The sequence below is a fragment of the Oncorhynchus masou genome, unplaced genomic scaffold, assembly GCF_036934945.1.
Source record: "Oncorhynchus masou masou isolate Uvic2021 unplaced genomic scaffold, UVic_Omas_1.1 unplaced_scaffold_532, whole genome shotgun sequence".
NCBI lineage: Eukaryota > Metazoa > Chordata > Actinopteri > Salmoniformes > Salmonidae > Oncorhynchus > Oncorhynchus masou.
This window is the reverse complement of record NW_027011729.1, coordinates 452,207-467,792: the sequence shown is the minus strand read 5'-3', so window position 1 is coordinate 467,792 and position 15,586 is coordinate 452,207. Positions and strand designations below refer to the sequence as shown.

At 48.9% G+C, this 15,586-nt stretch overlaps 1 protein-coding gene across 1 annotated transcript in view; it reads right to left on the bottom strand.

Annotated features, from left to right (window-relative positions):
- Positions 1 to 15,586, bottom strand: part of LOC135535927 (protein FAM83G-like) — a 61,300-nt gene that overhangs the window by 33,503 nt on the left and 12,211 nt on the right. Inside the window, 2 exon segments of the mRNA XM_064962330.1 lie at positions 2,658 to 3,153; positions 3,193 to 3,283. Coding sequence (XP_064818402.1) covers positions 2,658 to 3,153; positions 3,193 to 3,283 — 587 coding nt within the window.

Here is a 15,586-nt window from a genome sequence, read left to right as displayed (position 1 = left end):
GAGAGAGGGTTAGGGTGAGGAGAGAGGGTTAGGGTGAGGAGAGGGGTGAGGAGAGAGGGTTAGGGTGAGGAGAGAGGGTTAGGGTGAGGAGAGAGGGTTAGGGTGAGGAGAGAGGGTTAGGGTGAGGAGAGAGGGTGAGGAGAAAGGGTTAGGGTGAGGAGAAAGGGTTAGGGTGAGGAGAGAGGGTTAGGGTGAGGAGAGAGGGTTAGGGTGAGGAGAGAGGGTTAGGGTGAGGAGAAAGGGTTGGGGTGAGGAGAAGGGTTAGGGTGAGGAGAAAGGGTTAGGGTGAGGAGAGAGGGTTGGGGTGAGGAGAAAGGGTTAGGGTGAGGAGAAAGGGTTAGGGTGAGGAGAAAAGGTTAGGGTGAGGAGAAAGGGTTAGGGTGAGGAGAAAGGGTTAGGGTGAGGAGAGAGGGTTAGGGTGAGGAGAGAGGGTGAGGAGAAAGGAGGGGTGAGGAGAAAGGGTTAGGGTGAGGAGAGAGGAGGGTGAGGAGAAAGGGTTAGGGTGAGGAGAAAGGGTTAGGGTGAGGAGAGAGGGTTAGGGTGAGGAGAGAGGGTGAGGAGAAAGGGTTAGGGTGAGGAGAGAGGGTGAGGAGAAAGGGTTAGGGTGAGGAGAAAGGTTAGAGGAGGAGAAAGGGTTAGGGTGAGGAGAAAGGGTTAGGGTGAGGAGAGAGGGTGAGGAGAAAGGGTTAGGGTGAGGAGAGAGGGTTAGGGTGAGGAGAGAGGGTTAGGGTGAGGAGAAAGGGTTAGGGTGAGGAGAGAGAGGGGTTAGGGTGAGGAGAAAGGGTTAGGGTGAGGAGAGAGGGTTAGGGTGAGGAGAGAGGGTTAGGGTGAGGAGAAAGGGTTAGGGTGAGGAGAAAGGGTTAGGGTGAGGAGAGAGGGGGTGAGGAGAAAGGGTTAGGGTGAGGAGAAAGGGTTAGGGTGAGGAGAGAGGGTTAGGAGAAAGGGTTAGGGTGAGGAGAAAGAGGGTGAGGAGAAAGGGTTAGGGTGAGGAGAAAGGGTTAGGGTGAGGAGAAAGGGTTAGGGTGAGGAGAGAGGGTGAGGAGAAAGGGTTAGGGTGAGGAGAAAGGGTTGGGGTGAGGAGAAGGTGTTGGGGTGAGGAGAAAGGGTTAGGGTGAGGAGAAAGGGTTAGGGTGAGGAGAGAGGGTGAGGAGAGAGGGTTAGGGTGAGGAGAGAGTGTTAGGGTGAGGAGAAAGGGTTAGGGTGAGGAGAGAGGGGTTAGGGTGAGGAGAAAGGGTTAGGGTGAGGAGAGAGGGTTAGGGTGAGGAGAAAGGGTTAGGGTGAGGAGAGAGGGTGAGGAGAAAGGGTTAGGGTGAGGAGAAAGGGTTAGGGTGAGGAGAAAAGGGTTAGGGTGAGGAGAGAGGGTTAGGGTGAGGAGAGAGTGTTAGGGTGAGGAGAAAGGGTTAGGGTGAGGAGAGAGGGTTAGGGTGAGGAGAGAGGGTTAGGGTGAGGAGAAAGGGTTAGGGTGAGGAGAAAGGGTTAGGGTGAGGAGAAAGGGTTAGGGTGAGGAGAGAGGGTGAGGAGAAAGGGTTAGGGTGAGGAGAAAGGGTTAGGGTGAGGAGAAAGGGTTAGGGTGAGGAGAAAGGGTTAGGGTGAGGAGAGAGGGTTAGGGTGAGGAGAGAGGGTTAGGGTGAGGAGAAAGGGTTAGGGTGAGGAGAAAGGGTTAGGGTGAGGAGAAAGGGTTAGGGTGAGGAGAAAGGGTTAGGGTGAGGAGAAAGGGTTAGGGTGAGGAAAAGGGTTAGGGTGAGGAGAGAGGGGTTAGGGTGAGGAGAGAGGGTTGGGGTGAGGAGAAAGGGTTAGGGTGAGGAGAGAGGGTGAGGAGAAAGGGTTAGGGTGAGGAGAAAGGGTTAGGGTGAGGAGAGAGGGTTAGGGTGAGGAGAGAGGGTTAGGGTGAGGAGAAAGGGTTAGGGTGAGGAGAGAGGGTGAGGGTGAGAAAGGGTTAGGGTGAGGAGAGAGGGTTAGGGTGAGGAGAGAGGGTGAGGAGAAAGGGTTAGGGTGAGGAGAAAGGGTTAGGGTGAGGAGAGAGGGTTAGAGGAGGAAAGGGTTAGGGTGAGGAGAGAGGGTGATTAGGGTGAGGAGAGAGGGTTAGGGTGAGGAGAGGGGTTAGGGTGAGGAGAGAGGGTGAGGAAAGGGTTAGGGTGAGGAGAGAGGGTTAGGGTGAGGAGAGAGGGTTAGGGTGAGGAGAGAGGGTTAGGGTGAGGAGAAAGGGTTAGGGTGAGGAGAGGGTTAGGGTGAGGAGAAAGGGTTAGGGTGAGGAGAAAGGGTTAGGGTGAGGAGGAGAGGGTTAGGGTGAGGAGAGAGGGTTAGGGTGAGGAGAGGGGTTAGGGTGAGGAGAGGGGTTAGGGTGAGGAGAGAGGGTTAGGGTGAGGAGAGAGGGTTAGGGTGAGGAGAGAGGGTTGGGGTGAGGAGAGAGGGTTAGGGTGAGGAGAAAGGGTGAGGGTGAGGAGAAAGGGTTAGGGTGAGGAGAGAGGGTGAGGAGAAAGGGTTAGGGTGAGGAGAGAGGGTTAGGGTGAGGAGAGTTAGGGTGAGGAGAAAGGGTTAGAAGGAGGGTTAGGGTGAGGAGAGAGGGTGAGGAGAAAGGGTTAGGGTGAGGAGAGAGGGTTAGGGTGAGGAGAGAGGGTTAGGGTGAGGAGAAAGGGTAACAGTAGAGAGTAACAAACCTGTTGGGGGCGGGACGCGTCTCTCACGTTGATGAAGCCAATCACGTCGCGGGGTGGGTCTGGCTCCGGCCAGGTGGGCAGGTATGGGATCAGGTACGCCTTCTCCAGATTGGCTAGTCCTGGGTGGAGGGGCGGGGCCTCCACCGGCTCTCTGGCAGGCTTTAGAACCCGTCCCAGTGGATTTTGGGTAGTGGAGTTCTTGTTGCTAGAGTCGTTAGCAGAGCTAGCTGGGCTAGCATTGTTAGCTTTAGCCTGTGACGTAACTAGGGCGTATTTAGGGTTGATTAGTTTCCTAGCAACGGCTGCGGAGACGGGGGCGGGGGTGGCGATGGGGGTGAGGTCAGGGATAGGCTCCTCCTCCAGCGGAACCTTGGCGAGGGACACACCCCTAGAGGTCATGTAGAGGTCACGGAACTGTTTGTCGAATGTCTCTACTGCCTGACCGCTCAGAACCGTGATCAGGTTCCGGTCCAGACGAGACGCCGACCACGTGAAGCTGAGGAGAGAGAACATACAGGGTCAGGGGTCATGGTACCTGTATGATCCAGTCACAGCTCTGTCTCCGTCTACCAGCATGTATCTCTGACTGAGAGGGTCAGGGGTCAGGGTACCTGTATGATCCAGTCACAGCTCTGTCTACCAGCATGTATCTCTGACTGAGAGGGTCAGGGGTCAGGGTCTACTCCTTCACTATGATCGCAGAGGGTCAGTCAGAGGACAGAGAACACTGTCTCCGTCTACCAGCATGTATCTCTGACTGAGAGGGTCAGGGGTCCATGGGTTATAACCTGTTGCAGATCACAGTCAACAGCCACCCTGCAGTCTACTCCAGCATGTATCTCTGACTGAGGGGTCAATGGGGTCAGGGTAACTAAAATGATTACTATATAAAAGCATTATATCCGTCTTTATCAGCATCTTTAAAAAATCTCTGACTGAAACTTAAGTCTGGGTGTCAGTGGTGTTAGTCTCTCTATGATCCAGGAGGAGCAATGCCCTGTAATCCGTTTACCAAAGGATGTCCCCAGTCTAAAACTAGACTGGAGAGGGTCAGGGGGGAGAAAGGGGACCTGTAGATCCAGAACAGCCACAGCTCTGAGAAGGGGGAGGGAGAGCAGTGGACTGAGAGGGGGGAGGGGTCAGATGGAGACCTGAGATGATCCAGTCAGAGCTCGTCTCCGTCTAGAGAGCATGTATCTCTGGACTGAGAGGGTCAGGGGTCAGGGTACCTGAGAGAGATCCAGTCACAGCTCTGTCTACCAGCATGTATCTCTGAGAGAGAGGGTCAGGGGTCAGAAGGAACCTGTATGATCCAGTCACAGCTCTGTCTCAGCGGAGACCAGCATGGGATCTCTGACTGAGAGGGTCAGGGAGTCAGGGTACCTGGGATGATCCAGTCACAGCTCTGTCTCCGTCTATCAGCATGTATCTCTGACTGAGAGGGTCAGGGGTCATGGTACCTGTATGATCCAGTCATCAGGGGGAGGGTACCAGAATCCAGTCAGAGAGAGACTGAGAGGGTCAGGGAGACCTGTATGATCCAGTCACAGCTCTGTCTCCGTCTATCAGCATGAGATCAGCTGAGAGAGGAAGGGGGAGGGGAGAGGGAACCTGATGATCCAGTCAGAACAGCTCTGAAAGAGTCTACCAGCATGTATCTCTGACTGAGAGGGTCAGGGGTCAGGGGTCAGGGTACCTGAGATGATCCAGTCACAGCTCTGTCTCCGTCTACCAGCATGTATCTCTGACTGAGAGGGTCAGGGGTCAGGGGGGGAGGGAGGGTGGGGAGGGAGAGAGAAGAGAACAGCTGTTCAAATGATCCAGTGATACAGCTCTGTCATCCGTCTACCAAGCATGTATCACTACTGAATGGTCAGGGGTCAGGGTGGCTCAGTGACTATGATCCAGTCAAAAAAACTCATGTTCTCCGTCTACAGCATGATCTCTGACTGAGCCAGATGTCATGGGTCAGGGGAGAAGATCCAGTGGTATCTGATTTTCCGTCTACCAGCATCATATCTCTGACTCCAACCTCTCTTTTAAAAAGCATGTGAAAAAAGTAATTCAAATAACTAAATTCAACCTAGCTCTTTCCGATTTATACTAATTGTTTGACTACAGAGGTAGCAAAACTGTCTTCAACTCTATGATACTCCCCCACTTAACATACTGCTTGACTAGTTGGGCCCAAGCTTGCTGTACAACATTAAAACCTATTCAGTCTGTCTACAAACAGGCTCTCAAAGTGCTTGATAGGAAGCCCAATAGCCATCATCATTGTCACATCCTTAGAAAGCATGAGCTCTTGAGTTGGGAAAATCTTGTGCAATACACCGACGCATGTCTTGTATTCAAGATCCTTAATGGCCTGGCTCCCCCTCCACTCAATATTTTTGAAACAGAAAACCCATTACATATGGCAGCAGATCACAAGGTCTGCCATGAGAGCCACTGTATAGTTCCCCTAAGGAAAAGCACCTTTAGTAAATCTGCATTCTCTGTGAGAGCTTCCCATGTCTGGAATACACTGCCATCAGACACACATAACTGCACCACATATCACACTTTCACAAAATGCTTGAAACATGGCTAAAGGTCAATCAGATTTGTGAACATGGTCCCTAGCTGTGTGTTGCCGCTTTCCATGTTGTCTGTTGTCTGTAACTTGTGAGGTGTGGAAACACTTGGTTGCTTTTATGAAAATTGTCTTGCTGCTTTTTGCTCTATGTTGCTCTGTCTGTATGCTACGTCTTGGTCCTATGTTGCTATGTCTTGCTTGTTCTATGTTGCTATTGTCTATATTGTAATTGTTTTAATAACCTGCCCAGGGACTGCGGTTGAAAATTAGCCGGCTGGCTAAAACCGACACTTTTACTGAAACGTTGATTAATGTGCACTGTCCCTGTAAAAATAAAAATAAACTCAAACTCAGAGAAGAGAACAGCGGAGAGAGAAGTGGGAGGGAGAGAGAAGAGAACAGCGGAGAGAGAGAAGAGAACAGCGGAGAGAGAGAAGGGGGGAGGGAGAGAGAAGAGAACAGCGGAGAGAGAGAGAAGGGGGAGGGAGAGAGAAGAAAACAGTGGAGAGAGAGAAGGGGGAGGGAGAGAGAAGAGAACAGTGGAGAGAGAGAGAAGAGAGCAGCGGAGGGAGAGAAGTGGGAGGGAGAGAGAAGAGAACAGCGGAGAGAGAGAAGAGAACAGCGGAGAGAGAGAAGGGGGAGGGAGAGAGAAGAGAACAGCGGAGAGAGAGAGAAGGGGGAGGGAGAGAGAAGAAAACAGTGGAGAGAGAGAAGGGGGAGGGAGAGAGAAGAGAACAGTGGAGAGAGAGAAGAGAGCAGCGGAGAGAGAGAAGCTCTGATCATTTAGGAGGTGGGGATGAGAGGACAGCGGAGAGAGAAGCTCTGATCATTTAGGAGGTGGGGATGAGAGGACAGTGGAGAGAGAGAAGCTCTGATCATTTAGGAGGTGGGGATGAGAGGACAGCGGAGAGAGAGAAGAGAACAGTGGAGAGAGAGAAGAGAACAGTGGAGAGAGAGAAGAGAACAGCGGAGAGAGAGAAGGGGGAGGGAGAGAGAAGAGAACAGCGGAGAGAGAGAAGCTCTGATCATTTAGGAGGTGGGGATGAGAGGACAGGGGAGAGAGAGAAGGGGAGAGAGAGAGAAGGGGGGAGGGAGAGAGAGAGAACAGTGGAGAGAGAGAAGGGGAGAGGGAGAGAGAAGAGAACAGCGGAGAGAGAGAAGAGAAGCGGAGGGAGGTGGGAGGGAGAGTGAAGAGAACAGCGGAGAGAGAGAAGGGGAGGGAGAGAGGGGGAGAGAGAGAGAAGAGAGAGAGAGAAGAGAAACAGCGGAGAGAGAGAAGGGGGAGGGAGAATGAGAGACAGCAGAGAGAGAAGTGGGAGGGATTTAGGAGGTGGAGGATGAGAGGGGAGTGGAGAGAGAGAAGCTCTGATCATTTAGGAGGTGGGGATGAGAGGACAGCGGAGAGAGAGAAGCTCTGATCATTTAGGAGGTGGGGATGAGAGGACAGCGGAGAGAGAGAGCTCTGATCATTTAGGAGGTGGGGATGAGAGGACAGCGGAGAGAGAAAGCTCTGATCATTTAGGAGGTGGGGATGAGAGGACAGTGGAGAGAGAGAAGCTCTGATCATTTAGGAGGTGGGGATGAGAGGACAGCGGAGAGAGAGAAGCTCTGATCATTTAGGAGGTGGGGATGAGAGGACAGTGGAGAGAGAGAATCATTTAGGAGGTGGAGATGAGAGGACAGCGGAGAGAGATAAGCTCTGATCATTTAGGAGGTGGGGATTCGAGGACAGTATTCAGATCATTTAGGACTCCTTCCATGTTTCACATTCTGGGATGAGAGCCTTTCTAACATGGATTAAACAAAAATGTTTCTCATCAATCTAATTATGGAGGTGGTGATGTCAGAGGACATTGTGATGTCATTAAGGGGTCTGATGTCATTAAGGGGTATTGTGATGTCATTATGGGATTGTGATGTCATTAAGGGGTATTGTGATGTCATTTAGGGGTATTGAGATGTCATTACAGCGGATTGTGATGTCATTAAGGGGTATTGTGATGTCATTTAGGATTGTGATGTCATTAAGGGATGAGATGTCATTAAGGGGTATTGAGATGTCATTTAGGAGGTGTGATGTCATTATGGGGGTGATGTCATTAAGGGGATTGTGATGTCATTAAGGGGTATTGTGATGTCATTAAGGGCTATTGAGATGGCATTATGGGGTATTGTGATGTCATTATGGGGATTGAGATGTCATTATGGGGTATTGTGATGTCATTATGGGGTATTGTGATGTCATTATGGGGTATTGTGATGTCATTATGGGATTTAGGATGTCATTATGGGGTATTGTGATGTCATTATGGGGTATTGAATGTCATTTAGGGGTATTGTGATGTCATTAAGGGGTATTGAGATGTCATTAAGGGGATTGTGATGTCATTAAGGGGTATTGTGATGTCATTATGGGGTGGGAGATGTCATTAAGGGGTATTGTGATGTCATTAAGGGGTAGCTGTGATGTCATTATGGGGTATTGTGATGTCATTAAGGGGTATTGTGATGTCATTATGGGGTATTGAGATGTCATTAAGGGGTATTGTGATGGCATTATGGGGTATTGAGATGGCATTATGGGGTATTGAGATGGCATTATGGGGTATTTGATGTCATTATGGGGATTGTGATGTCATTACAGCGTGATGGCATTATGGGGTATTGAGATGTCATTAAGGGGTATTGTGATGGCATTATGGGGTATTGAGAGAACAGCTGGAGAGAGAGAAGCTCTGCATTATGGGGTATTGAGATGGCATTATGGGGTATTGAGATGGCATTATGCTCTGTGATGTCATTATAGGGTATTGTGATGTCATTAAGGGATTGTGATGGCATTATGGGGTATTGAGATGTCATTATGGGGTATTGTGATGTCATTTGGAGGTATTGTGATGTCATTATGGGGTATTGGATGTCATTATGGGGTATTGTGATGTCATTTAGGGGTATTGTGATGTCATTATGGGGTATTGAGATGTCATTATGGGGTATTGTGATGTCATTATGGGGTATTGTGATGTCATTATGGGATATTGTGATGTCATTATGGGGATTGTGATGTCATTATGGGGATTGTGATGTCATTAAGGGGTATTGATGTCATTAAGGGGTATTGAGATGTCATTAAGGGAGTATTGTGATGTCATTAAGATCATTTATGTCATTATGGGGTATTGAGATGTCATTAAGGGGATTGTGATGGCATTATGGGGTATTGAGATGGCATTATGGGGATGAGATGTCATTATGGGGTATTGTGATGTCATTAAGGGGTATTGTGATGGCATTATGGGGTATTGAGATGGCATTATGGGGTATTGTGATGGCATTATCTAATGTCATTAAACAAAAATGTGATGTCATTAATCTATGCCATTATGGGGTATTGTGATGTCATTATGGGGTATTGTGATGGCATTATGGGGTATTGTGATGTCATTATGGGGTATTGTGATGGCATTATGGGGTATTGTGATGGCATTATGGGGTATTGAGATGGCATTATGGGGTATTGAGATGGCATTATGGGGTATTGTGATGGCATTAAGGGGTATTGAGATGGCATTATGGGGTATTGAGATGGCATTATGGGGTATTGAGATGGCATTATGGGGTATTGAGATGGCATTATGGGGTATTGTGATGTCATTATGGGGTATTGTGATGTCATTATGGGGTATTGTGATGTCATTATGGGGTATTGTGTGTAGAATAAGGCTGTAACGTAAAACAAAATGTGTTAAAAGTCAAGGGGTCTGAATACTTTACCAATGTACTGTCTTTAGAGTGTAGTCTATGTGGTTGATTTAATTGTGTTTGTGTGTGCGTGCGTGCGTGCGAGTGTGTATGTTCACGGGCGTGTGTCTAATTGACTGCAGTAGCAGTATGGAATGTGCTGAATGTTCTTCTGGAAGCTTCTGAAACTCAAACACTTAACAACTCCAAGAGTTAAGCTGCAGAACTAGTTCCTCTAGTCTCCACAGAATACATACAGACAGAGAGATAGCAGACAGACAAACTGCAGAACTAGTTCCTCTATTCTCCACAGAATACATACAGACAGAGAGATAGCAGACAGACAAACTGCAGAACTAGTTCCTCTATTCTCCACAGAATACATACAGACAGAGAGATAGCAGACAGACAAACTGCAGAACTAGTTCCCCTATTCTCCACAGAATATATACAGACAGACAGAGATAGACAGACAAACTGCAGAACTAGTTCTGTATTCTCCACAGAATACATACAGACAGACAGACAGACAGACAAACTGAGAACTAGTTCTCTATTCTCCAGGAATACATACAGACAGAGAGATAGCAGACAGACAAACTGCAGAACTAGTTCTGTATTCTCCACAGAATACAGACAGACAGAGACAAGACAGACGAACTGTCAGAACTAGTTCCCCTATTCTCCACAGAATATATACAGACAGAGAGATAACAGACAGACAGACAGACAGACCAGACGGACAAACAAACAGCTCAAAGGAACAGAGAAAAGGGAAAGGAGAGACAGAAGGAAACAAGACAGTCGGTCAGGAATACAATCAGACAGACAGAGACAAGACAGTCTGTCAGTACTACAACCAGACAGACAGACAGAGGCAAGACAGTCGGTCAGGACTACAACCAGACAGACAGACAGAGACAAGACAGTCGGTCAGGACTACAACCAGACAGACAGAGACAAGACAGTCTGTCAGGACTACAACCAGACAGACAGACAAGACAGTCGGTCAGGACTACAACCAGACAGACAGACAGAGACAAGACAGTCGTCAGGACTACAACCAGACAGACAGACAAGACAGTCGGTCAGGACTACACCCAGACAGACAGACAAGACAGTCAGACATACAGACAGACAGAGACAAGACAGTCTGTCAGGACTACAACCAGACAGACAGAGACAAGACAGTCGGTCAGGACTACAATCAGACAGACAGACAGACAGAGACAAGACAGTCGGTCAGGACTACAACCAGACAGACAGACAGAGACAAGACAGTCGGTCAGGACTACAACCAGACAGACAGAGACAAGACAGTCTGTCAGGACTACAACCAGACAGACAGACAAGACAGTCGGTCAGGACTACAACCAGACAGACAGACAGAGACAAGACAGTCGGTCAGTACTACAACCAGACAGACAGAGACAAGACAGTCGGTCAGGACTACACCCAGACAGACAGACAAGACAGTCGGTCAGGACTACAACCAGACAGACAGAGACAAGACAGTCTGTCAGTACTACAACCAGACAGACAGAGACAAGACAGTCGGTCAGGACTACAATCAGACAGACAGACAAGACAGTCGGTCAGGACTACAATCAGACAGACAGACAGAGACAAGACAGTAGGTCAAGACTACAACCAGACAGACAGAGACAAGACAGTCGGTCAGGACTACACCCAGACAGACAGACAAGACAGTCGGTCAGGACTACAATCAGACAGACAGACAGAGACAAGACAGTAGGTCAAGACTACAATCAGACAGACAGAAGGAAACAAGACAGTCGGTCAAGACTACAATCAGACAGACAGAAGGAAACAAGACAGTCGGTCAGGACTATAACCAGACAGACAGACAAGACAGTCGGGCAGGACTACAACCAGACAGACAGACAGAGACAAGACAGTCGGGCAGGACAACAATCACACAGACAGAAGGAAACAAGACAGTCGGTCAGGACTATAACCAGACAGACAGACAGAGACAAGACAGTCGGGCAGGACTACAACCAGACAGACAGACAGAGACAAGACAGTCGGGCAGGACTACAACCAGACAGACAGACAGAGACAAGACAGTCGGTCAGAACTACAACCAGACAGACAGACAGACAGAGACAAGACAGTCGGTCAGGACTACACCCAGACAGACAGACAAGACAGTCTGTCAGTACTACAACCAGACAGACAGACAGAGACAAGACAGTCTGTCAGGACTACAATCAGACAGACAGACAGAGGCAAGACAGTCGGTCAGGACTACAATCAGACAGACAGACAGACAGACAGAGGCAAGACAGTCGGTCAGGACTACAATCAGACAGACAGACAGACAGAGACAAGACAGTCGGTCAGGACTACAATCAGACAGACAGACAGAGACAAGACAGTCGGTCAGGACTACAATCAGACAGACAGAGACAAGACAGTCTGTCAGGACTACAATCAGACAGACAGAGGCAAGACAGTCGGTCAGGACTACAATCAGACAGACAGACAGAGACAAGACAGTCGGTCAGGACTACAATCAGGCAGACAGACAGAGACAAGACAGTCTGTCAGGACTACAATCAGACAGACAGACAGAGGCAAGACAGTCGGTCAGGACTACAATCAGACAGACAGACAGAGACAAGACAGTCTGGTCAGGACTACAATCAGACAGACAGACAGAGGCAAGACAGTCGGTCAGGACTACAATCAGACAGACAGACAGAGACAAGACAGTCGGTCAGGACTACAATCAGACAGACAGAAGGAAACAAGACAGTCGGTCAGGACTACAATCAGACAGACAGAAGGAAACAAGACAGTCGGTCAGGACTACAACCAGACAGACAGACAGAGACAAGACAGTCGGGCAGGACTACAACCAGACAGACAGACAGAGACAAGACAGTCTGGTCAGAACTACAACCAGACAGACAGGAAGACAGACAGAGACAAGACAGTCGGTCAGGACTACACCCAGACAGACAGACAAGACAGTCTGTCACTACTACAACCAGACAGAGACAAGACAGTCTGTCACTACTACAACCAGACAGACAGACAGAGACAAGACAGTAGGTCAAGACTACAATCAGACAGACAGAAGGAAACAAGACAGTTGGTCAGGACTACAACCAGACAGACAGAAGGAAACAAGACAGTCGGTCAGGACTACAATCAGACAGACAGAAGGAAACAAGACAGTCGGTCAGGACTACAACCAGACAGACAGACAGAGACAAGACAGTCGGGCAGGACTACAACCAGACAGACAGACAGAGACAAGACAGTCGGTCAGAACTACAACCAGACAGACAGACAGACAGAGAAGAGACAAGACAGTCGGTCAGGACTACACCCAGACAGACAGACAAGACAGTCTGTCAGTACTACAACCAGACAGACAGACAGAGACAAGACAGTCTGTCAGGACTACAACCAGACAGACAGACAGAGACAAGACAGTCTGTCAAGACTACAACCAGACAGACAGACAGACAGACAGACAGACAGACAGAGACAAGACAGTCGGTCAGGACTACAATCAGACAGACAGACAGAGGCAAGACAGTCGGTCAGGACTACAATCAGACAGACAGACAGAGGCAAGACAGTCGGTCAGGACTACAATCAGACAGACAGACAGAGACAAGACAGTCGGTCAGGACTACAATCAGACAGACAGACAGAGACAAGACAGTCGGTCAGGATTACAATCAGACAGACAGACAAGACAGTCTGTCAGGACTACAATCAGACAGACAGACAGAGGCAAGACAGTCGGTCAGGACTACAATCAGACAGACAGACAGACAGAGACAAGACAGTCGGTCAGGACTACAATCAGACAGACAGACAGAGACAAGACAGTCTGTCAGGACTACAATCAGACAGACAGACAGAGGCAAGACAGTCGGTCAGGACTACAATCAGACAGACAGACAAGACAGTCGGTCAGGACTACAATCAGACAGACAGAGACAGTCGGTCAGGACTACAACCAGACAGACAGAAGGAAACAAGACAGTCGGTCAGGACTACAATCAGACAGACAGAAGGAAACAAGACAGTCGGTCAGGACTACAATCAGACAGACAGAAGGAAACAAGACAGTCGGTCAGGACTACAACCAGACAGACAGACAGAGACAAGACAGTCGGGCAGGACTACAACCAGACAGACAGACAGAGACAAGACAGTCGGTCAGAACTACAACCAGACAGACAGGAAGACAGACAGAGACAAGACAGTCGGTCAGGACTACACCCAGACAGACAGACAAGACAGTCTGTCACTACTACAACCAGACAGAGACAAGACAGTCTGTCACTACTACAACCAGACAGACAGACAGAGACAAGACAGTCAAAAGACTACAATCAGACAGACAGAAGGAAACAAGACAGTCGGTCAGGACTACAACCAGACAGACAGAAGGAAACAAGACAGTTGGTCAGGACTACAACCAGACAGACAGAAGGAAACAAGACAGTTGGTCAGGACTATAGTCAGACAGACAGAAGGAAACAAGACAGTCGGTCAGGACTACAACCAGACAGAGACAAGACAGTATGTCAAGACTACAGACAGACAGACAGACAGAGACAAGACAGTCTGTCAGGACTACAACAGACAGACAGACGGACACAAGACAGTCAGTCTGGACAACAACCAGACAGACAGACAGAGACAAGACAGTCGGTCAGGACTACACTCAGACAGACAGACAGACAGACAAGACAGTCTGTCAGTACTACAACCAGACAGAGACAAGACAGTATGTCAGTACTACAACCAGACAGACAGACAGAGACAAGACAGTCTGTCAAGACTACAACCAGACAGACAGACAGACAGAGACAAGACAGTCTGTCAGAACTACAACCAGACAGAGACAAGACAGTATGTCAGTACTACAACCAGACAGACAGACAGAGACAAGACAGTCTGTCAAGACTACAACCAGACAGACAGACGGAGACAAGACAAAGACAAGACAGTCGGTCAGGACTACAACCAGACAGACAGACAGACAGACAAAGACAAGACAGTCTGTCAGGACTACAACCAGACAGACAGAAACAAGACAGTATGTCAGGACTACAACCAGACAGACAGACAGAGACAAGACAGTCTGTCAGTAGTACAACCAGACAGACAGACAACCGGACATACAGACAGACACAATACAGACTGTCAGGACTACAACCAGACAGACAGACAGAGACAAGACAGTCTGTCAGTAGTACAACCAGACAGACAGACAACCGACATACAGACAGACACAATACAGACTGTCAGGACTACAACCAGACAGACAGACAGAGACAAGACAGTCTGTCAGTACTACAACCAGACAGACAGAGACAAGACAGTCGGTCAGGACTACAATCAGACAGACAGACAGAGACAAGACAGTCTGTCAGGACTACAACCAGACAGGCAGACAGAGACAAGACAGTCTGTCAGGACTACAACCAGACAGACAGACAGAGACAAGACAGTCTGTCAGTACTACAACCAGACAGAGACAAGACAGTATGTCAGTACTACAACCAGACAGACAGACAGAGACAAGACAGTCGGTCAGGACTACAATCAGACAGACAGACAGAGGCAAGACAGTCGGTCAGGACTACAATCAGACAGACAGACAGAGACAAGACAGTCGGTCAGGACTACAATCAGACAGACAGACAGAGACAAGACAGTCGGTCAGGATTACAATCAGACAGACAGACAGAGACAAGACAGTCTGTCAGGACTACAATCAGACAGACAGACAGAGGCAAGACAGTCGGCCAGGACTACAATCAGACAGACAGACAGACAGAGACAAGACAGTCGGTCAGGACTACAATCAGACAGACAGACAGAGACAAGACAGTCTGTCAGGACTACAATCAGACAGACAGACAGAGGCAAGACAGTCGGTCAGGACTACAATCAGACAGACAGAGACAGTCGGTCAGGACTACAACCAGACTGACAGAAGGAAACAAGACAGTCGGTCAGGACTACAATCAGACAGACAGAAGGAAACAAGACAGTCGGTCAGGACTACAATCAGACAGACAGAAGGAAACAAGACAGTCGGTCAGGACTACAACCAGACAGACAGACAGAGACAAGACAGTCGGGCAGGACTACAACCAGACAGACAGACAGAGACAAGACAGTCGGTCAGAACTACAACCAGACAGACAGGAAGACAGACAGAGACAAGACAGTCGGTCAGGACTACACCCAGACAGACAGACAAGACAGTCTGTCACTACTACAACCAGACAGAGACAAGACAGTCTGTCACTACTACAACCAGACAGACAGACAGAGACAAGACAGTAGGTCAAGACTACAATCAGACAGACAGAAGGAAACAAGACAGTCGGTCAGGACTACAACCAGACAGACAGAAGGAAACAAGACAGTTGGTCAGGACTACAACCAGACAGACAGAAGGAAACAAGACAGTTGGTCAGGACTATAGTCAGACAGACAGAAGGAAACAAGACAGTCGGTCAGGACTACAACCAGACAGAGACAAGACAGTATGTCAAGACTACAGACAGACAGACAGACAGAGACAAGACAGTCTGTCAGGACT